The sequence below is a fragment of the Passer montanus genome, unplaced genomic scaffold (assembly GCF_014805655.1).
Source record: "Passer montanus isolate IOZ18808 unplaced genomic scaffold, ASM1480565v1 scaffold125, whole genome shotgun sequence".
Taxonomy (NCBI): Eukaryota; Metazoa; Chordata; class Aves; order Passeriformes; family Passeridae; genus Passer; species Passer montanus.
Window position 1 is genome coordinate 118,203 of NW_024359278.1, and position 22,158 is coordinate 140,360.

Sequence of the window (22,158 nt, forward strand, 5' to 3'; positions counted from 1 at the left end):
CTTATGTTACATTTTCCTAAGCCATGTTTTGTTTGTATTGAACTCCACTTACACTGACTTCATAAACTCCAGTGTGTTACTGGTCTTGTGTTTAACAGCTGCCTGTTCTTGCCAAGTCTGGCTCCCCACAATGCACCTACAAATAATGCTGTTACTACAGGACTTGTTGATGGTGCCGTTGTGAGTGGAATTGGAACTGGTGAGTACTCCAGTATGACTGGTAACAAACAGTGGTTTGTATCTGATGTTTAGGTCTCTTGGACTTCTTGGTTAGCCATGAACTGATAGCATGGTGTTGGACACTGTGCACCCACAATCAAGAACTTCTTGTGTCTTTTTTTTGTGTATTTCTGTTGCCTTCAAGAGAATGAAAAGCAATATAAAATGTAAAATGTGTGATTGCTTTAAAATGCAATGCTTAAAGTAGAAGGCTAAATTGTAATCAACCAAGGTGTACGAGTAATAACCCAGATGCATTAAGAGAAAGTTGAGGTTGTAGTGTGTAGAGAATAGGAAATGCGGAGTGAATTGTAATGCCGTACTTGTGACTTTGTTCTGCTGAATCCTTGACTGCATTTATTACAGGTGTAGTTGCACAAAGCAACACAAAAGCCCCATCTAAATTGTTTGCAATCACTTTTACATGTTGTTGAGGATTATTCACCCTACAGGAACCTGGAATGCTTAATTAAAAGCTGTGGAATTAATTGAACGTGGTCACTTAGTTAAACAAGTAGCTAAGTCTAAAAACTAAGGTGAAGGCTTACTGCAGTAAGATAGAACTAGTGGGAGCATCCTGGGATATTAAGTGGAGGTGAGATGTATGTGGTAGAGAGATATTCCCATAACAGAGGCTTCTTCAGGATCTGAGAAAATCAGGATCTGAGAAAATACAGCCAGTATTAGCAGAGCTGATTTGAAAAAAGGAGCAGCATCAAGTATCTGAACTGCAGCTCTGTAATGGGCTTTCTTTTTATTTTTAGGTGAAAGGTTTTTCCCGCCACCATCTGGTTTAAGCTACTCAACTTGGTTTTGTATTGAACATTTTAGTACACCTCCCAATAACCACCCAGTGAGACTCCTCACTGTAGTGCGGCGTGCGAACTCCTCGGAGCAGCATTACGTCTGCCTTGCCATTGTCCTCTCGGCAAAAGATCGCTCACTGATTGTTTCAACTAAAGAAGAATTGCTTCAGAATTATGGTAAGAGTTGTGCCATGTCATCAGCTAATGCTGACAGTGTTATAGGGATACAATGGCAAGTTTATTTTAAACTCATTATCCAGAAGAATTGTACATGCTAGAACTTCTGTTGCTACTTCACCAGTTCCTGATTTTTTGACAATGGAAAAATGCAAAATATAAACATTAATTTATGGAGCTTTTGTAATTTCCAAAGAAGATTCGATGCTTATATATAAAAGAAATTTTTTTTCCCAAAACCCCAGGTAATACGTATTCAGGGGAGAGATTACATAATTGATTTTGAAAGGTTTTGACTTTGATTTATCTTGTGTCATTCGTTTTAGACATCATCTCTTGAGGTCTTGAGGTGCAAATTCTAACTGTCTTTGCTTTGAAGAAGTTTGGAAATAGTAAACTAATAGGTTGAAGGCTTTTTCAGTCTGGATAGTGCCAGTACTGGAGGGATTTTTGAGGGCAAGCAGTTATTCACTTCATGTTTTAATGCTGTGGTCAGTTTTCAGAAGCAGTTTGTATCTCCATTCAGTGTCTGTGACCAAAGGAGGGGTTACAGGAGGTGTAGTGAAGATCTAAGTGAAGCTGGTGATACCAATAAATTTGCTAGAGAAGAGCTACCAGTGCATTCAGGGACTTGAGGATGAGCTGTCTCCTGTCTCCAGCCTTGTCCTCCATCAGAGTGGTTGGTTTTGACAGGCTGTTACACACTGAGTCCATGGAGGAGCTGAGAGGAGCAGGGCAGCCTTCTGCATGTGTTTCAGGCTTTGCTCTTCACCAGACCAGCCCAAATGGTTTTCAAAAACCTGGTCCTGCTTCTGGTCTTTACTTTTTGAGTAAGCAGCACTGATAAAGATTATATAAAATTGTTATTTTAAAAGCCTCCCACAAACAACTAAGAGGACTGTTACCATGAAAATAAGGAATAATCTGTAAGCAGACATTCACATCATTAACTGCAGCACTCTCTCTTAGTAGAAGTGAAGTTCAAAACCTGAAACTTGAGAGCTGAAAAGCCACAGTGTAAAGTAGGAGTTAAACGTCCTAAATTACAAAGATACTGACAGTGCTTTTTTCTAAGGACCAAATTCTTAGAGAATGAAGCAAATTAATCTCCACACTAATTGCTTTAGCCTGCACTGAAGCTATAGTTCATATGCTTTTAGTTTAGTGAGCACCAATCAAACTCCCTGAAAGAGATGGGATTTGAAAAGGCTTTTCAGGGAAGATCTGAAGGTTTCTGACTATAAAGACTGTTTTTCACTTCAACCAGGACACTTTGCTTCACTCAAGTGATACCCAAGTGTCTAAATCATAGTTGATGGTATACTGTTGTTGAGTGCTGAGCAGGTAGGGACCTGAAGAACTGAGACTGGAAGTGTTGTGCACAACACAGGGAATGGAAGTGCTGACAGTCTCTTGTAAGAATAAATGGGGTGATTTGAGGACCCTTATTGAGAGCAAGAATTGTGCTCAGAGATGTTAGGCTACATAAAAGAACTTGAGATTATTTTTGTATCTGAATGTTAGTTCTAAATACTCTGCTTTTAACATTTTCCTTGTGCTGGTTCTAAAGAAATGAGTGTTCTCCCTGTGCAGGCAGCTGTTGTAGTAAGAGGATTAATGGTTTCTTTTCCTTCAGTGTGAAAAAATGAAGAGAGATCTGAAAAGTTCATCGTTGATACGTTTCCTGGGTTTTGGGGAATATTTTTTATCTTTCTTTCTTTCTTTTTTTTTTTCCTATTGGGACAGCTTTTGAGTAAGGGTCATTTTTGTGATGCAGAAGTGGGAATAAAAAGTCTGGGAACATGGGTATCATCTTCTTCACAGTGTGAGAAAGGTGAAAAATACCTCTTTGGGTTTGGGGACGCATCTGTTGGTTCTTGGTGACTGCTGCTGTAGAAGCTTCTTTAGGAAAACTACAAAAGATCCTTCTGTAACTTGCATGGCGGCATGAGAAAGTAAAAACTTGTGCCAACTAGTAATTCCAGCTAAAATTTCAAAGGGAGGGGAGAAAGTGAGAAGTAAAATACAATTGTCAAAAGTCTGAATATATCCTGAGATTTTTAAGCTCTTGTAACATTTCTGCTGGTGCCCACTAACTGTGCTTTTCCTTTAGTTGATGACTTCAGTGAGGAATCATCATTTTATGAAATTCTTCCCTGTTGTGCCCGTTTCCGCTGCGGTGACCTTATTGTGGAAGGCCAGTGGCATCACCTAGTTCTGGTCATGAGTAAAGGCATGCTGAAGAACAGCACAGCTGCACTCTACCTCGATGGACAGCTTGTTAACACTGTCAAGGTGAAATAAATCTTGCAATTCTCATTTTTACTGGTTGGAGTGATTTTTTTTCTCTGTGCAATAAAAAAACCTTGCAAGAAAAAAGAGCAAAATCAACCACCACCACCCCGTCTAAAAGGTGGCCATCCCCAACAGAATAGGAAAAAAACCCAACCCAAGCAGCAAAACAAAAAACAACAAGCAAACACCACATTTATTTGCAAAGGTCAATACCTCATTGTTAGGTGGAAGAAACTGCAGAGAGCAGTGAAAAGCACTGTGGACCTCTCCACTGTGCACACAGTATTCCCAAGCTGTAACAGATATCCAAACATCATTTGACAGCTGGCAGGTGTGGGGTTAAACTAGCTAATGTTACTGTACTGCTGTAGGTAAAACAACATGTTGATTATCAAAGTTTACTTCTCAGTATTCCTTTTGCAAGAGGGGGACTACAGTATGTTGTTATGCTGACAGCTGTAATACATAAGTATTATTACATAAGATGGTCTGTTTGGCCATCTCTCTGGCTATACATGACTACATTTAATAGCTACCAGCAGGATTTTTACAATGTAAGTAGAAAAAAGCCTGTGAGGTTGTTCTTGTCTGTATATATTGGCCAGGATCTTACTTGTGTATTTGTTTAATTATTTGAAAAGTCTTGCTGAATTTAGTTCATTGCGTTTGTGCTTGAGCTTGAAATGGTGTAATTTCCAAAGGCTGGGAAAGGAGAAACAACACTACTTCGAGCACCATGTCTTTAGAATCAAGATAGAGCTTCTTTAGACACAGAATTCTCATGTTCTCCTGTGTTTCCATACACACCTTCATCTTTTGATAGCCACTTCTGGTCTTCACATTTCCTTTCTTTTTAATGTTCTTCACAGTCTAGTTCATTACAGTGTAAGAATGCCCTTCATTACATAGCAATCATTTGATACCTCCCATGCCTTGCAAAACCATTTCTGGACAAAATTTCTGATCTCGTCACGGTACCCTTGCTCCCTCACTGACTTGTTTTGCTCCCTCACAGCTTCACTACATCCACAGCAGCCCCAGTGGCTCGGGCTCTGCCAACCCCCCCGTGGTGAGCACAGTGTACGCGTACATCGGCACGCCGCTCGCGCAGCGCCAGCTCTCCTCCCTGGTGTGGCGCCTGGGCCCCACGCACTTCCTGGAGGAGGTGCTGCCCGCCCCAGGGGTCAGCACCATCTATGAGCTGGGACCCAACTATGTCGGGAGCTTCCAAGCAGTTTATGTTCCATGTAAGTACGGGCCAGGTGGCTCCTGGTAGCTTGGGCTAGCTGTGCTGGAATCTTTGTGGCAGAAGAGGTGAGAGAGTATGCAGGAACAGGGAGGAAAAGCTTGCTCTTCACAGGAAGAAGATTAGTAGCTGCTCTTGTAGAGGATAATAGGAATCTAAATTCTTGTGCTGAGATATAGTAGAAGTGCTTGTATTCCTCGCTTTGGTTTTAAACCAGTTGGAAAAGTCATTATTCCTACTGTATGCGATATTTATCTGTAGAAAGTGAAATCAGAAAGGATACAAAATTTTAAACATATGGTTATATATTCTCTTTGAATCTTGCATCTCTCATACCATTCCAAGGCAGCTTTCCTATCAAACTGTAGTAAAAAGCCATTTGTCACAGGCAAAGATGCAGATTTACCAAATGCTTGTCTGGCTTTTGATTGCTTTGTTTTCCTTCAGAAGGGAAGGGATGTTTACAGCCTTTAGGCTGGACAATATCACATCTCAGCTGTTTGCAAAATCTTTTTTTTATACCTATTCTGCAGTGTGAGTTGCTTAAGGTTTTACTGTTCAAATTAAAAGAAAAAACGACGCCATCAATGAAAGGAATTTCTATTTTGTCTTTAAGGTAAAGATTCGAAGTCTGAAGGAATCAATCCATCGCCGGTATCTTTGGTACCAGAAGAGAAGGTCTCCTTTGGTCTCTATGCACTGTCAGTTTCTTCATTTACAGTGGCAAAAATAAGGAAAGTTTACAACAAGTTGGATAGTAAAGCTATTGCCAAACAGGTATGTTGGGAAATCAGTCAGTAAATGTGTATGACTTCTTCCTTTCTTTCAACTTCCTTCAAGACAATTTGCTCAATGCAGCCAGGAACAATCTAGTCTCTTGCCCCTCTTGTGGGCAAGGACAACTTTCACTGTGTCAGATTGCTCAAAGTGCATTCCAGCCTGATCTTGAATGCTTCCAGGAACTGAGAACTCACAGCTTCTCTAGGCACTAGATGGCCAACCTTGGGGCCTTCTGTGATGGGGTGACTGCATCAGTGGACAAGGAAAGGGTTACAGATGTGATTTATTTGCACTGCTGTAAAGCCTTTGACAAAGCCCCCCATTACCTCTTTCTCTCTAAATTGGAGAAAGATGGATTCAATGGGTGGGCTGTTAAGATGTTTGAGAAAGTGATTGGACAGTTGCATCTACTGGGTAATGGTCGATGGCTCAGAGTCCCAGTGGAAATTGGTGACAAGTGCTGTCCCTCAGGAGTCCATGTAGGGACCAGTATTATTTAATGCCTTCATTAATGACAGAGAAGGATCAAGTGCACCCTCAGCACATTCACTGATGAAACTAAACTGAGTGGGGCTATTGGCACACTTTAAGGACAGGATTCCATCCAGTGGCATCTAGATGAGTTCTAGGGCCCAGAGAAGTGAGCCAATTGGAAGCTCATGAGGTTTAACAACACCAAGTACAAGGTGCTGCACCTGGGTAAGGGCAATCCTTGCTATCAGTCCAGCCTGGGGATGAGCAGATTGAGGGCAGTCCTGCTGAGAAGAACTTGGAGGTGCTGGTGGAAGAGGGGCTGGACATGACCCAGCTATGAGCACTCAGCCCAGAAAGCCAGACATGTCCTGGGCTACATCCAAAGCACCATGGGCAGCAGGTGAGGGAGGGGATTCTGCCCCTCTGCCCTGGTGAGACCCCACCTGCAGTGCTGCATTCTTGGTGAAGACCCTGCCTGCAGCTCTGGGGTCCCCAGCACAAGAAAGACATGGACCTGTTGGAGTGAGTCCAGGGAAGACCCCCAAGATGATCACAGGGATGGAGGAAAGCCTGAAAGGAAAGGCTTTATCTGGGTTTGTTGCATGTTACTCCTGATTGCAAAAGGGAAATTTGTAAGTTATGAATTTTAGGCTTGCATAAAAGTAACCTCTTCCCTTCAATCCCTGCTGGTTTTTTTCTTGTTTTCTTTAGCTGGCAATTTCTTCTCATGAAAATGCCACACCTGTGAAGCTTCTGCATAACTCAGCAGGGCATTTGAATGGACCAGCACGCTCCATTGGTGCAGCTTTGATAGGGTATTTGGGTGAGTTGATCACTTAAGAATTACTATGCTTTAAAGTCATTATTTACTTGTCAGTAAGAACTTAGGTCTATAAGTTAAATCATGTGACTGATGAGTGTTAATGGCGCATTGTATTTATTGAACATTTTTATATTTTATGGATATACTATTATCTTTTTTTTTGCTCACATGGGATGCTTGCTTCAGTTTATGATTCATTATTATGAAAATATATTCAATTACTTTACCTTAGGTCATAAACTATTGTTCTATATTTCCTTCACATCCTCTTCTAAGGTGTCATAATTCTTCTAGTAACATTATTTTATAATTCAAGTAATGCTAAAATAAAAAGTGCTTTCACATTTTCACAATTATTTCTTGCAAAAATTTGATTTGAATATATTAATTCATTTTTTCTGTCTGTGCTCAGGAGTAAGAACATTTGTCCCCAAACCTGTTGCCACTACACTACAGTACATTGGTGGGGCTGCTGCTATTTTGGGACTTGTAGCCATGGCATCAGATGTGGAAGGGTTGTATGCAGCTGTGAAAGCTTTGGTCTGTGTGGTAAAGAGCAATCCATTGGCCAGCAAAGAGATGGAAAGAATCAAAGGTTATCAGGTATGTAAGAATGTCTTAAAACAGACTAGGCTGATTGAATTGAATTTCACTGTTTGTCATCACAGTTCCCATGGAAATCTCTTGTTGTGTTGTAACCCAAGTTTCTCTTTAGAAATTTCTTGAGTTCTTGGTTAATTAGCATAGATGAATTATTTACGATGTCTTTTAAAGGAGAGGGTGAAAAGTTTTTTGCTAAGCCCTTGTGCACATTTAGCTGCATTGCTGAAACTGAGCCTTCAGTAGCATCACAGAAGAGCACAACTGTCGTACTTAAATGAGTCTTTTCTTGTGATTTTGAGCCCAGCCCTGCAGGCCCAGGAGCTTGTGTCTCTGATGTGCCAGCAGCAGAGAGGATAAGGGTACATTAAAAAACCCAAACAAGTCAACTCCTAGAAGCATCCTTTTAAGGAGACTGCATGGATTTTGTAGTTAGTGATGCTGTTTCCTTTCAAGCTGAAGACTTTAATTCTCCACTGGGATGGGGAAAAGGCAATCACTTATGCAGAAGGATTGGTTGACCGATTCAAAAAGGTCTTCACATGAGCAGTGCATTTTATGTTTCTCACAGAGGCTGCTTTACTGAAATGAAGAGTTCTGTGGTTTGGGCTGTGTAGTTGCAAACCTTGAAATGCTAGTGCCTGGTGCATTTGCATCAAAACGTATCATTCCAAAGAGCCTGGTGCAGACCTTGGCTCACTGTGGCCAAACAAGTCTAGACAGTGTCCTTGTACCATGAGTAGTCAGTGGAGCATCACAAATGACCTTACATTCCACTTGTATTGACATCAGCAAATAGTGTGGTTTGAGGGAGATTCCCAGAAATTTGTGTTTCTTTAGTGTTTCAGTGAGGATGGTAAAGCTGAACAGGCCAGGATGTTGAGTGTTTAAACAAGTTTGCTTCAGAAGAAAAGAGACTATAGCAGTAAATCTGGCAAATGGTTCTTTCCCAGCCCAGATTATACGTTAGAGCAGAAGTGGGGACTGCAGTCATGCCTAGGAGAACAAACTGTAGCAAGAAAAAAAAAGGCTTATTCATATTTATGTTACGTTTTTTCAGTTGCCAGAATACCTCTCATTTGGGCATGCAGTGCTCTAGGCCTGCTCCATTTGTCTGCCATGTCCATGTTTCGTGTCCAGGAGCACAACTGCTTGAGGATGTGCTGTCTTAAACTGACTGCCAGAGAGCTGAGAGCGGTGTGTGTGTCCCTAATCCTCAGGGCCTAGATCCTATCTGTGCTGTAAACAGATGTTTTATGAGCTAGAGGGTGTCCTGGATATGCTACTTTTGTAATGAACTTTCAAACTCTTTCATCAAGAGTATCAACCAGCAGACATACTTTAAAGGCCTTCTCAAAAGGGGCACAGGCATTTCATCTGTTCTCTGGCATGCTTAGACAGCACTGCAGTGTGCTCACAGGACTAATTCCTTTTCTGTTTATTTGTTCAAGCTGCTGGCAATGCTGTTAAAGAAGAAGCGTTCCCTTCTGAACAGCCACATACTGCACCTGACCTTTTCCTTGGTGGGAACTGTTGACAGCGGACACGAGACATCCATTATCCCAAATTCTGCTGCCTTCCAGGACCTGCTCTGTGATTTTGAAGTATGTAGAGCTGCACAGAAGAGTGATTATAATGCTGGATAGTGATTAAGTCAGATGCTGATACTGTACCTTAAATATTCAACAGTAGCAAATTAGGCTGTTATACAGAACATCTGATTTTTATATAGTACAGTAAAGCAGGTGAGCAGCAAGATTATTGGTAACTTTTCCTGCTGAAATGGCTTGAATCACTGCAGAAAAAATGGATGGGTGCCACAGGTCTTTCTGCTTTTTGCTGGTTTAAAAGTCAACATTCTGTAGTTTTCTGTTCCTCAATTTCTTTTCACCTGTGTGTTCTACTGCAGTACATATATCAAGGCATGAAAAGTGCCCTGAAAATAAAAGTAGAAGGTAAACTTTCAGCATAGCACATGGGAATCACTTTATCTCCTGCAAGGTTATTAGTAAGGGAGTTAAAATTCTGTTTGTATGACCTATGAAATACTTAAATGTTGTGTTAAAGTAAGGAAAGTAGCAAATTTCAGAGGGAAGGGCTAATGCAGTAGAGGCTGATAAAAGATTCCAGAACTTACCCTTTAGTAGGTGCTCCTTTGGCATCATCTGTACCTGACATAGACTGACTAACAGAATTCTGATTTGTGTGCATTTTAAAGTAAGTAAGTAAAAACCCTACTACCACTGCTAAGCCAGCTGTAAGTTGCTGACTTAATATTGAAGTCAGTTTTGCACAAATGACTTAATAAACTTAACCATTTCCTTTTTTTAGATGTCTATTTGAGTATTTCAAAGCACTCCTGGAAACATTATTTAAAAAGAAAGTCTTAAATTTTGGCTATTGTTTTTTCAGATTTTTGATTGTTTTAATTACTTACTTTATTCAGAAATCAGTGACCCAATCATTTCACTTAATTTGGATAAATTAGATGTTCTTACTCATGAAGAACAGGGAAACTAAAAGATTTGTTCTCATCATTTTAAATTATAAGATTAGGAGAAAAGCAAAAACTGGAAATCTTTTTCATTTAAGCCAGTTTTATACTCCAGAGCACAAATATTAATTGTGCTTAGTTCAATAGCAAATCAGTTTTAAGATTTGCAGCTGTAGCTGTGAGCTTTCTGGCTTTTATGTCTTCTATCACTTCTATTGATTGAACAATTGATATTTTGGGGGTTTTGGTAAAGAATCTAAATAATTTAAGTGCAGGCAATGCTGGCTAAAAAATAAAAATCAGGGAAAACCTTGAGTTAAATCTTGGAAGAAGGTGGTAGTAAGTTAATTTTATGAATACATAAACCTTCACCTAAATGAAATAAATTTAACACAGCCTTGTAAATCCCAATAGCTCCTTTGGAGTCATTGCACTGTCTGTTTAAAGTTTGTACAAAAAGACAAAGGTGTGTGACCTTTTGTCTAGATCCCTTTATAAGTTTTCAGCATAGTACCCTTGCAGAGAATATTTTTTGAACTGGTGTGTGGTTCTTCATGCCCAGGTAAACAGTCATATATATGAATTATTTTATTTATTAATGCTTGTTTTTAACCTACAAGTCAATTTGTGTACAAAAAAATGCTTTTTTTCTGTATTTCAGGTCTGGCTTCATGCGCCCTATGAGCTTCATCTGTCATTATTTGAGCACTTCATTGAGCTCCTCACTGAGTCAAGGTACGAACTGCTGCAAGCCTAGTAGTGGGATTTACAGGATTAGGTGATATGTAGAGAACTCGAATTTTAAATGGCCATCTCATTTCTTCTTCCAGTGAAGCAGCAAAGAATGCGAAGTTAATGAGGGAATTCCAGCTCATCCCAAGACTGCTGCTGACTCTTCGAGACATGTCCCTGTCCCAGCCCACTATTGCTGCGATTAGCAACGTGCTGAGCTTTCTACTTCAGGGCTTCCCCAGCAGCTATGACCTGCTCAGGTAGCCCACACCTGGATCATTTTCTTGGTTCTGTTACCTTGGTCAAAAGTACTTCATGGTCGTACTGCTGAGGAGTGTGTGACATGGAATATTCACGTACTGATTTTTTTTTTCCTTTATCAGCTACATTGAACTAGACATTAGGAATATGTTAAAGCCTTGATTTGCATATGATTTTCAATTTGTATCTGGCCAAACTGGTTTAATGTTCTACCAGTGAAAAGTGAAGGTGCTGAGCAGCCCCTTTTGTTCATGTAAAGTGCTAAGCACTCCTCCTGAATACCACTGAATATAGGCTAAAAAGATATTTCTGGTTAAAATTCAATTTTGATTACTATCTAGAATGCAAGGTTTAGTTCCAGATTTTTTCTTAATCATCACTGTATAAAAAGGTATTTAAGGCTGTCAGATATAGTGCTACTAATTCTGACTGATGAAAATTACACTAGTTACTGCAATTCGTGTGCACGGGAGTATTTGAAATGCTTTAAGTATAGTTTAACTCCTTGATAACTTGATTTTTTCATCTCTTATTTCATTATAATAGAAATGGATAAGATATTTTGGAGTTTGGGAGCTCTTTGCATATGTGTGGTCATGTTTCCAGCTCCTTACTTTTAAGTACTATTAAAGAAGTACTATTATCGGAAGCTTCAACCTGAGCATCTTACCTGTCTTTGTTTTAATTGTACAGGACAAAAAATGATTCAAGAATAAATCTATTGATTTTATGCTTAAATGGTTACAGAATAGATTGTAGACCAGTGTTCCCTGTTCTCCTTCCTGGAAATAAAGAATGAAAAATGTTGCATAACTTGGGAAAAGTTGCACTCGCTAGGGGCCATTTCAGATTAGCTGCAGAGGAAAGAGAAATACATTGCATCTCCTTGCTTGGAGTGGTACATCGGCGTCTTGTCATGGAAAACCATGACCCTGTGTTACATAACCTCAAGCTATAGGCATAAATGTTCTTCCAGAGTTGAGTTACCACTGTTTTGATGTAATAATTGTTCAGCTGTAAGAGGTTGAGAATAATGTTTTGTTCTCCTTTAACTTGAGGTGTTCCTTTTACTAGGACGCAGCGGTATCTCCCAGTTCAAATCCTGAATCCTAGCATTTTCAGGGTTCCTTTCCTGCAGACTTGTCTGCAAGTATTCTAGTAATTATTACAAATTAATTTGTGTTTTGGCTAGTAACTTTAAATGAAGACCATTTTCCTCAATCTTCAGATGTGAGGAAGCCAACATTTTTGGGTATCTCCCTGTCACTGGTGTCATGGTTTTATATTTAAGTGAATTATTGATAGATGAGAGTGCATCTGTCATATCAATGAGTGATGTTTTTTCTGTATCCATCAAGGTTTGGACAGTTCATCTCTTCCACTTTACCTACATTTGCAGTCTGTGAGAAATTTGTGGTCATGGAAATTAACAATGAAGAAAAGCTTGATAGTGGTAAGTGTTGAGAGTAGAAGCAGTAGAATAAAATACATTACGGTCTCTTCTGTGCTTGAATACAAAAAAAATGTATAAATTGTGGAATTAACAATGTTGCAATATTGTTGTAACCTGGCTGCCAGTTAGTGAGGCTTTAGTTTTCAGTATTGAGTGCAAAGCAGAGCAAAACACTTCTGGTTTTTTGTTTCCTTCATTTAACACTGTGTGGTTTTGTTCTCTTTCTTCCACTTGCTCCTTCCAATCAGTTGTGTATTTCTGCTTCTTTGTGGGAAAAGGAGGAAAATAACCCAAACAAACAACTGGTTGCTAGGTGCATCAACCCTCCAGGTGTGAAAGAAGTGAAAGACTGCCTAGTAACTTTCTTAGGCAAAAAAAGAAATGTTACCATCCTTCAGTAATTCTTACATTGAACTGATTTGAGACAATTTCTACACTTATTTACCTCGTGCAATTGCATTTTCACTCAGTCTCCCTGAACAGAAATGTTTTAGTCCTTCAGTGGATGTCAGCCAAATAAATAGGATTGTCCAAAGAACCTCTGTTTCTACATCTCTTGGGAATATGCTGGTGCAGAGGGACAAGTGAGAGAGATGTTTCTTCTTTTACAGTTAGTTATGTTTGGTGTCACAAAAAACGGGGTTTGGCAGTCTGCACATTCTAGAGAGGGACTTTTCACATGAGCATGTAGTGATAAGATGAGGGAGAATGGCTTCAAACTGAAAGAGAGTTGTTTGAGATTGGATATATGGAATAAATTCCTTACTGTGAGGGTGGTGAAGCACTGGCACAGATTGCTCAGAGAAGGTATGGATGCCCCATCCCTGGGTGTGTTCAAGGCCAGTTTGGATGAGGCACTGAGCAAACAGAGGAAGTCCAGTGGAAGGTGTCCCTGCCCATGGCAGGGGGGGTAGGAACTTGATGATCTTCAAGGTTTCTTTCAACCCAAACCATTCCATGGTCCGGTGGGATTCATCATTACCTTCCTGTGCCTCACGTGTTCCTTTTAAATTCCTTTTGTTCTTCAAGCTGCCCAAAGTCTGTGGGACAGTGGTAAGGAGGCACCAGATGTTTCTCAGCACCATATTACAGGCTGCTTGCACTTTAGCACAGCTTTCTTGGAGCCTGAGTGGGAGGTCGCGTTGTATTTGCTTATGTATGGAATTTATGAATAGCCTTTAAAGTGCCCAAGTTGCAAAATTTTGATTTTGCCTCTTTTTTTGTTTGGTTTTATTCAATATTTAGGATCAGAGGATGATTTTGGAGGACTTGTTTCAGCTAATCTTATTCTATTGCGGAACAGGCTTTTAGATATCCTTCTGAAACTTCTATATACATCTAAAGAAAAGACAACTGTTAATTTGCAGTAAGTACAAAAAAACCCTTGAGGCAAAGAAAAGATAGTATTTTATTTCAAGGGGAAGAATTATAGAGCCTCCCTTCAAATCACTAGCTGAATTGCATCATTTAATAGGATATGATGAATGATTTATGTGGATGTCGCTGAATTACTCTCAGGTAGAAATTTATATAGTATTAATTTTGTTGTTTTCTCTCAACTTCATGTGTGCCTATAGAAAAAAAATCTGTCAAAGAGAAAACTTGATTTTAGAGAAGTAGGATAGTCAGCTTCTCATTGGGCAGAGATCCAGAGGCTTCGGTAGGCGTTATCCTTAATATTGTCAACCCTAGAATGCCCCTTAGAATTGCAAAAAACTCTTTCAGATGTTCCCAAGTAACTCTTCCTATAATTAAAACAAAGAAAGAAACAATCTTCCTTCATTTTTCAATACTAATTCATTAAGAAGACGTGAAAACTTCTTGTTTAACAAGCTGATTTCAGTTCAGAATTCCATATTTGTTATCAAAAGCAGCAATTGGAGAAATCTGATGCAACGGAATTAGTCCCAGGAACTGTATTTGGTCCTTCCTTTCTTCTAAACAAATGCACATTGCCTGTTTCTTATAAAGACTTGATAAGTGATATTACTTGTTTGTAGCAAACTTAACTAAGAATTTGCTCTTAAGGTTTGCTCTGCAGTGGAGGAGATTGATTTTTGCTGTCTAGTAGGAAACTAAATGCTGTAAAATGTGACTTTCTTTTTTCCCCTTCACTTAGGGCTTGTGAAGAACTGGTCAAGACACTGGGTTTCGATTGGATTATGATGTTTATGGAAGAACATCTTCATTCCACTACAGTCACGGCAGCCATGCGAATTCTCGTGGTCCTGTTGAGCAATCAGTCCATCCTTATGAAGTTTAAGGAGGGTCTCAGCGGTGGAGGCTGGCTGGATCAGACAGATTCTGTCCTGACCAATAAGATTGGGACTGTGTTAGGTAAGCATCTCAGCCCCTCAGGGATTGCAGGGAGGGTGTTGAACTATGGGTTATTGTGGGGGTGATGTCTGGCTGAGGCCTTTCTGTTACTCTTGTCTGTGCTGCCATCAGATACTTCTGCACTTCATTTTTCTTACAAGCAAGAGTTAACATTTCCTAGGCAAAAGGGAGTGGTTTTACAAAGCTCCCCTTAGCTGACATGACAAAGATGTCATTGTAGTTCAGTTTTGGTGCATCATATGTAGCTAATTGTTTTTTTGTCTTACCATCAGGGTAATGTTAAGTGTGTCCCGTGGGCAGGCATGGCTGAGCTATGTGCAAAGGAAGCATAGAGCAGCACTTTATGCACACAGCTAATAAAGATTCAGTAAAATTTGCTTGTTTGTTTACTTTTAATGATTAATTGTTCAGCGGGCTGCTTTGACTTGTGAGTGCTGTGTCCATCAGATTTACCAATTTGAATTTTTGCTGTCTTGGTAATTTCTGTGTTCACAGTATAATCTCAGCATTCCTTTTTCTTACCCTGTCCTGCATTTTTGTGTACACAAGCACACTCCTATTAAAGGCTTTTCTTCCAGGTTCTTAATCCTCAGTTAGCCAGGTAATCAGACCTCTCAGTTACCCCTTGTGACCTAGAACTGTGTGTAAGGCTTTAGTTCTACAGGATCCATTCTGAGCATCTCTGAGCTGTCTGAAATGTATATCCAAATGTTTGAAATAACATTTGTCAGTTCTTTATAGAGAGGTGTAGTGACAATTTCCCACTGACCTGTTTTTTTTTCTTTTCCAGTCAAAATAAAATAGGACTTTTCAAATGAAGTCTATTCAGGCTCTGGTGCAAACTCATTGTCATTAAATGAGGGTCTTTCATAAGCCTCAGTAGCCTTTAGATCAGAACAGTGGTATCAATAGTACTTCATTGTTGTAAATAACTGTTCAAGGAGCCACCACCTGTCTGTGTTGCAGCAGTACATGATCTGTTACTGCACTAAAAGTTTTTCTGAATTGGTTTACTATAAGGAAGTAATTGAAGTGTTGTTGAAGTGATCTTCCTTCAGGAAGAGGGCTCTTCCTGAAATGAAAATACAAAAATAAAAAAAATATTTATTTCTGCTTTGTATTTTTGATCAAATTCAAATATAGTGTCTTGGGTTTTTTTGCTTAAAGGAAACTCTCTTTTTACTGTTTCCCACAATATATCCCTCAGGGTATTCAGCTACGAGCATAGGATGATTCTTGGCATTGCCATGATTTAGGAGGATTAAGGAAAATGGTTTTTCAGAAGCTGTAAAACACATGCAAATATTTTATTGTTAAAATAAAAAGCATCTGTTGTTTGGTTTATTCTGGTTCTGCTATTTTATTTAAGGAACAATTTTGCACGTGCATTTCCCTTGCCTGGTTGTGCTTTAAAAACTTGAAAACCATTAGTATTTTAGGGAATAGACCATTTTTATTTAGTATGTACTTTAAATGTCCAATAGCATAAACATTTTCTTCAGTCACAAAATCTTTGTATGTAAGATTTTGATTTACAATTACATTTGAAAGCATTTTTCAAATTTCCCTATTTTTCCTATTGTACTATCACTTTAAATTAATCCAAGCTCAGCTGTGGTGAAAAAGATATTTTTAAACTTGAGTCTCATAACCTGATAGTGACAGATTATCTAATTTTTGTATGCTGTGTTTTTTAAGAAATCATAACATACTGGCTCCAAGATTTCTCATGAAACCAAATATTACGAATTTTTGTTGAAGGTTACTGATGGAATTTCTGCAACTATGTAGCACAGATTTCATTAGTCTGATTCCTGATAGAAATTTTCTTTAAAAAGTTAGTTTCTAGTGGAAAGTGTGTCTGTATTTGAGCCTCAGAAAAACCGCCTGACCACTGGCAGTGTCAGACCAATGGCTCACAGTGCTGATGTGGAGACTGAGCTGTCTTCCTGCCTCTTTCCTTGCTTGAAAATAAGTGCTTCTGCCACCCAGGTGTATTTTTTTTTCCTTTAAGTAGGAAGTTGAAATACATAGGTAGAAGCACGATCACAAAAGGTAGTTCTGGCAGTACTTACATAAAATAAGACTGTTTAATGCTTACTACCAGCTGATTAATCATTACCAAAATACCTGAAATAAGATGCCTTTGAGACTTCTCTGGACACAATTAGCTGCCCATTGACTTAAATGGATCGTGGGTTGCTGCTTCATTATATAAATCCGTAACTGAGATTAAGGTGATATTTTGCTCTCAGCCAGCAAAACACGTATTTTCAGAAACCTGGGTGTTTTAAAAGCCAGAAATTATGGTCACAGCTAGAAAATTAATGTGTGTGTGTAAGCATTTATATTAAGCATTCTGTATGGAAGAGTGTCATCTGGAAAGCAGTAATTTCCTTTATTTTTTAATTGTTTAAAAAAATGAGACATCTGAAGCAGAATGGTGTTGTGTGATAGTCTGTATGCACACATTTGTTTTGTACAGCATTAGTTTCTGAAGAGGTACCTTTTTAAAAAGGTACCCTTTTAATCTCACCAGGTGAGCAAGAAGGGTCCTCACAGGTGTTGTGGCTGTGTGGGTCTCAGGACGAGGGAAAAGATGAATCTGACTCCATATTCTTAGAAGGCGGATTTATTATATTATGATATTATATTAAAAGACATTATATATTAGAACTCTAGTAACCTATAGAGAAAAGATACAGACAGAAGGCTAGAAAAGAATGAATAATAAAAACCTGTGACTGAACAGAGTCCTGACACAGTTGGGCTGGGCTGGACATTAAGTCAGCACAATTCATGTGGAACCAATCAAAGATGCACCTGTTGGTAAGCAATGTCCAGACCACACTCCAAAGCAGCAAAACCCAGGGAGAAGCCATCAGATAATATTGCTTTTCTTTTCCTCTGAGGCTGCTCATCTTACCAGGAGAAGAATCCTGGGCAAGGAGGATTTTTCAGAAAAGATCATGGTGACACACAGGTGTCACCCTCTTAACGCTGTTGGCTTTGTGTCTTGTTTTCTCTCGTAGGGTTCAATGTCGGCCGCAGTGCTGGTGGCAGATCGACAGTGCGGGAGATTAACCGGGATGCTTGTCACTTCCCAGGCTTCCCCGTTCTGCAGTCCCTTCTCCCAAAGCACACTAACGTGCCTGCACTCTATTTCCTCCTCATGGCCCTTTTCCTGCAGCAGCCAGTCACTGAACTGCCTGAAAACCTGCAGGTCAGTGCACCTGTCATCAGCAGCCAGTGTAATCAGGGTGCCAAGGTAGGGATTATCCAGTGAGATGTGAATGTAATTCTGTCTGTCATGAAAGAAAATAATGAATTAACCAGGCTCTCTCCTTCTCTGCAGCCAACTCACAGTCATGATGTGGTGTTTAGTGCTAAGCCCTTTGGGTTGGGAGTATGTAGAAGCCAGCCTGCTATGGCTTAGCTGTCACTGGTGTCACTGTGGTCCATTTTGGGGTCAAATGAAAAGTAGATCCCTAGTTCAAGCTGGCATGCTGTGGGCATTGAAGGGAACATAATCTTTTGTTTGCTTGCTTTGGTTGTGAGGTGTTTTTTTTGTGGGTTTTTTTTTGTTTAAGGAGTGGGCAGTTGATGTGTTAAAGAGAATTCACAGGTTACAGGCAAAGCAAGATTGTTTTTATTTCAGAAAGTCTCTGCGGTTTTATAGGGAGACAGCTCAGTTGTTGCTGAAAAATGTTGGTTGTTCTTATTCTGAACAGGTTATTTTGGGCTTTCTTGAAGTAAGTGAGTAGATATTATATGACCTACAACAGTCCTAGAAAACCCCAGGGTACTGCTTTATGAAATAAAGCCACACACACTCCAGATAGATGTTATTTATCTGTGAGAACTGAAAAGTAAAACTTTCAAACCAGAAGGTGCCTGCCTTTTTTCTCAAGAGAAATACTTGACAGCACATTCAGCACTCTGCTACCGTGAGGTAGAGGCATCAAACTCCTCTGCCTACAGCACTGAAATATGACACCATTAAACTGAAACTGAATTCAACTACTTAGTAGCACTCTTAATGCTACAGATGGACACTTGGTTCCTTTTTATTTTTAATTGATGTAATTATGTAATTTGCTGGAAAATACAATTTGATTTGTTTGTGTTGTTCTTTTTTTTTTCTACGCGATACCATGTGGGTTTTACTGCTAGATGTGAGTCAACTAAGTTGATTGTGTGGCATGTGTGCTGACAATTCTTTTGTTTCAAAACATTTACATACTTTATGAGAAGTGAGAAGAAAGTGAGAAGATGAGAGTTGCAGTTTCATTAGCTCATGGTTAACAAAAATTTTCTTCAGTGACATGTGACCTTCATGTAACATTTGGTGATAAAGTTTCGAGGATGTAAAACAATTACTTTTTTATCTACTGCAAAATGAGTATATTGTATCTGTAAGAAAAAGCAGTATACAATTGCCCAGGAGAAAAGAATAATTTCCTGTCTTTTCTTTCACCTCTTGCAGTTTGATTTAGACTCCATTTGGACATTCATATTTGGAGTTCCTGCCTCCTGTGGCACTGTTACCTCCTCCATACACAGTGTTTGCACAGAAGCTGCCTTCTTGTTACTGGGAATGCTGAGGAGCATGCTGAATTCTGTAAGCATGAGAAATGTTGCTTGTATTTCAGTATATACTGTGTTGTTCAAGTTTTCCACATGGTTAAAAGCCAAATTAGAAAGGTCAAAGTTTTGTTAGTATCATGACAAAATTGGCTGTGAGTTAGTCTCGTAATACTTGGGTGCAAAATGTAATTTTCTTGGGTTTTTCTCTGTTACTTTTTTCCCTGTATCTGTAGAAATATTAGTAGCAACAAAATTATCACTGCTTTTCCACAAAAAGGCTGGGCTTTCTGTTTAGCTGCAGTTAAAACAAAACAAGAAAGCAGAAGGATACAATGTCCTTGTCAGAGATAATTCAGTTTCTTTCCTGATTAACATCATGGGAGAATGTTTGAGACTCTGTGTCCCATCTGCTCAGAGCTATGTGAGTTGCAGATTTCCTTCATGAACCTTCCCCATGCAGAGAAGTCCCTGACTATGAATAGCCCCATGCCAGAGGAAATTAATTTACTGCCAGAGAAAGGTGTCATCTTCTCATCTTTGAATCTAATGTCAAGAGTAAGGAAAATTGGTTTCTCAGTGGGAAAATCATGTATTTCCTTGAAGTCAGAATGTGTTATCTGCTGAAAATTGCCTCCTGAAGTGCTTGAAAAGCAGCACTTGTTTGGTTGTCACCTGTTGGATCATCATGTGTGTGTGATATGCTCTATTGCTTGCATGTTTCTCCCAAGGTAACATGTCCAGAAGCATCTTCTGGACAAGTGTACCTGCTGCAGTACCCATTCCTGTTGTCACATGTTCTATCTCTCTGCTGGTGACCGATCATTGTGTTTGGTCCTCACCTCTGGCTACACTTCAGACGTGCTTAGAGAAATGTGCTGTGTCTTGTGTGCTGACACCAGGCCTGTTCAACTGTGCCATCACATTTTGGGTTGGCTTCAGTCTGGTCACGTTTGCCAGTATTTCTGAGTCATTACATGATAGGGCACACATTTTAGCTATGGTCAATGATGTGCTGTGAAATGTGGGTGGTCTCCTGTTTGAGACATGCTTGAAAGTGTGCTCTTCCTTTCTGCAGTGAGTATTCAGTTGGCCCTGTCTGTGCTAATCTGGTGTTTGTTTCTCCACCCAGCCCTGGCAGTCAGAGGAAGAAGGCTCTTGGCTTCGGGAATACCCAGTCACCCTGATGCAGTTCTTTCGGTATTTGTATCACAATGTACCCGACCTCATTTCCCTGTGGATGAGTCCCGAGTTCCTGTGTGCGCTGGCAGCAACAGTGTTTCCTTTCAACATCCGACCATACTCTGAGATGGTAGGAAGTCCAGCTGCTTGCCTTTTCTATTTTTCACATGAGTGTTACTTCTGAGGATTTATCAATTACCAGTCATACCAAGATAAAGCTCTACTCGCACAAGAGGTCATCATCAGGGCTGAGCTGGATGTTTTGTACTTGGGTTGTGGATCTGAGAGAAGATTGTGTTAAACTGCAGGACAGCTGATATGCAGGGACATCAGAAGCAGCATTTTAGGGGCAATAGACAGTTTGCTTGTTTTCTAGTGGACATTATTTTCAATCGTATGAAAAATGCTAGCTCAGATTTACACAAGCAAAAGAGGCTGTCAGTCCTCTGCTCTGGAGGATGTGATGAAACCTAAAACCTCTTTTTCCTCACATTTCCCATTCCCATTTCTGTTTTTGTGGCTTAACCACAAAACAGTGTTCTTTTATTTCCTGAAACTACTGAGTTCAAGCCAAGAGAGGGTGTGAATTAAACTTTGCATTGCTAGCTGAAGTTTTCTTTGAGCCTAGTGTCATTTGCAAATGATACTATTTCTAGAATATGAATGGAAAGGAAAAAAACAAATATTGTTAGCCAACATCTAAAAGTAATTTTATTAAGAACATGGAAGAATAATTTGTCTAGAGGTTGCCAAATGCTAGAACTGTGGAGACTGTGATAAAAAACTTCAGGAAATAATAACTTGTGGTGTGCTATTGTTTTGTTGTCAGTAAAAGTGGGAGACCAATTTTTAACAGTGCCTGCTGGTGAGTCTCTCATAAAGACATGGGGGTTTTTGCTTTTTTGTTAAACTTGCATTTAAAGTACATACTAGGAGTTTGCTCTCTCAAAAAAAAAGTTCCACTTACAAACTGGTAAAGCTGATTTGGCATTCACCTGTACAGAGTTTTTAGAGGAGCCTTCTGTCTCTAAGCAGGCTTTAACTACTAGATCCCTTGAAATTCTGTGTAGTGCCTGGCAACTTGAGCTCTTTGCTGTTTGAGGGTGCTCCTCACTCCAAATTGGTTTATTCCTCCAGTGTTTCTGTTTGCCCAAATGTGTAGCACTAATCAGTGCCTGATAAAATATCTGAATCACAGCCAGATTTCTGCAATAAAACATTATAATCTAAATTCAGCCTTGAGAGAACATTCTTAACTTTTTAAAAGGTCTTTCAGCTTTTCTAAGATTGCTATTAAAAATAGAAAGAATATGTATTTGGGCTTCTCTTAATTTCTTGAAAACACTCTCCTGTTAAAGCAGACCAAATGTTCAAAACATTTGGTTACTTGACATATAAGCTGGCGATGCAAGAAGCCTGTTGAGGGAAATTATCATATTGCCTCCTCTTTCATTTAAGGACGGGAGTTGCATAGAAAGAGTCAGTCTTCTGGATTTGACAGCTTTCATTACTGTTTGTGCTTCTGTTACAGTCCTCTTTAAGAGCTAGCCTTTCAAGGTTTCTGTTCATCAGAAATGGGAAAGCTGTGGAGACCCTTTTTTTTTTTCTTCTTCTTTTAGAGATTTTTGGGAAACCGGCTTACCCATAACTGCACTCTGATGAAGGTATTGTATTAAAAGAAAAAAAAAAAGGCTC

General features: G+C 39.5%; 1 protein-coding gene across 9 annotated transcripts in view; it reads left to right on the top strand.

Moving 5' to 3' along the window:
- The window catches only part of WDFY3 (WD repeat and FYVE domain containing 3), a 151,377-nt gene that overhangs the window by 95,943 nt on the left and 33,276 nt on the right, over positions 1-22,158 (top strand). For 4 of the 9 annotated variants that reach the window (XM_039698437.1, XM_039698430.1, XM_039698433.1 and 1 more), the window contains 17 exons: positions 99-199; positions 984-1,202; positions 3,316-3,497; positions 4,513-4,744; positions 5,360-5,520; positions 6,709-6,820; positions 7,233-7,423; positions 8,872-9,024; positions 10,576-10,649; positions 10,745-10,906; positions 12,266-12,360; positions 13,606-13,726; positions 14,480-14,697; positions 17,730-17,965; positions 19,184-19,318; positions 20,414-20,593; positions 22,083-22,127. In XM_039698437.1, the coding sequence (XP_039554371.1) occupies positions 99-199; positions 984-1,202; positions 3,316-3,497; positions 4,513-4,744; positions 5,360-5,520; positions 6,709-6,820; positions 7,233-7,423; positions 8,872-9,024; positions 10,576-10,649; positions 10,745-10,906; positions 12,266-12,360; positions 13,606-13,726; positions 14,480-14,697; positions 17,730-17,965; positions 19,184-19,318; positions 20,414-20,593; positions 22,083-22,127 (2,617 nt within the window). The remainder of the gene's footprint in view (positions 1-98; positions 200-983; positions 1,203-3,315; positions 3,498-4,512; positions 4,745-5,359; positions 5,521-6,708; positions 6,821-7,232; positions 7,424-8,871; positions 9,025-10,575; positions 10,650-10,744; positions 10,907-12,265; positions 12,361-13,605; positions 13,727-14,479; positions 14,698-17,729; positions 17,966-19,183; positions 19,319-20,413; positions 20,594-22,082; positions 22,128-22,158) is intronic. The other 5 variants (XM_039698439.1, XM_039698431.1, XM_039698435.1 and 2 more) reach the window with 2 other exon arrangements.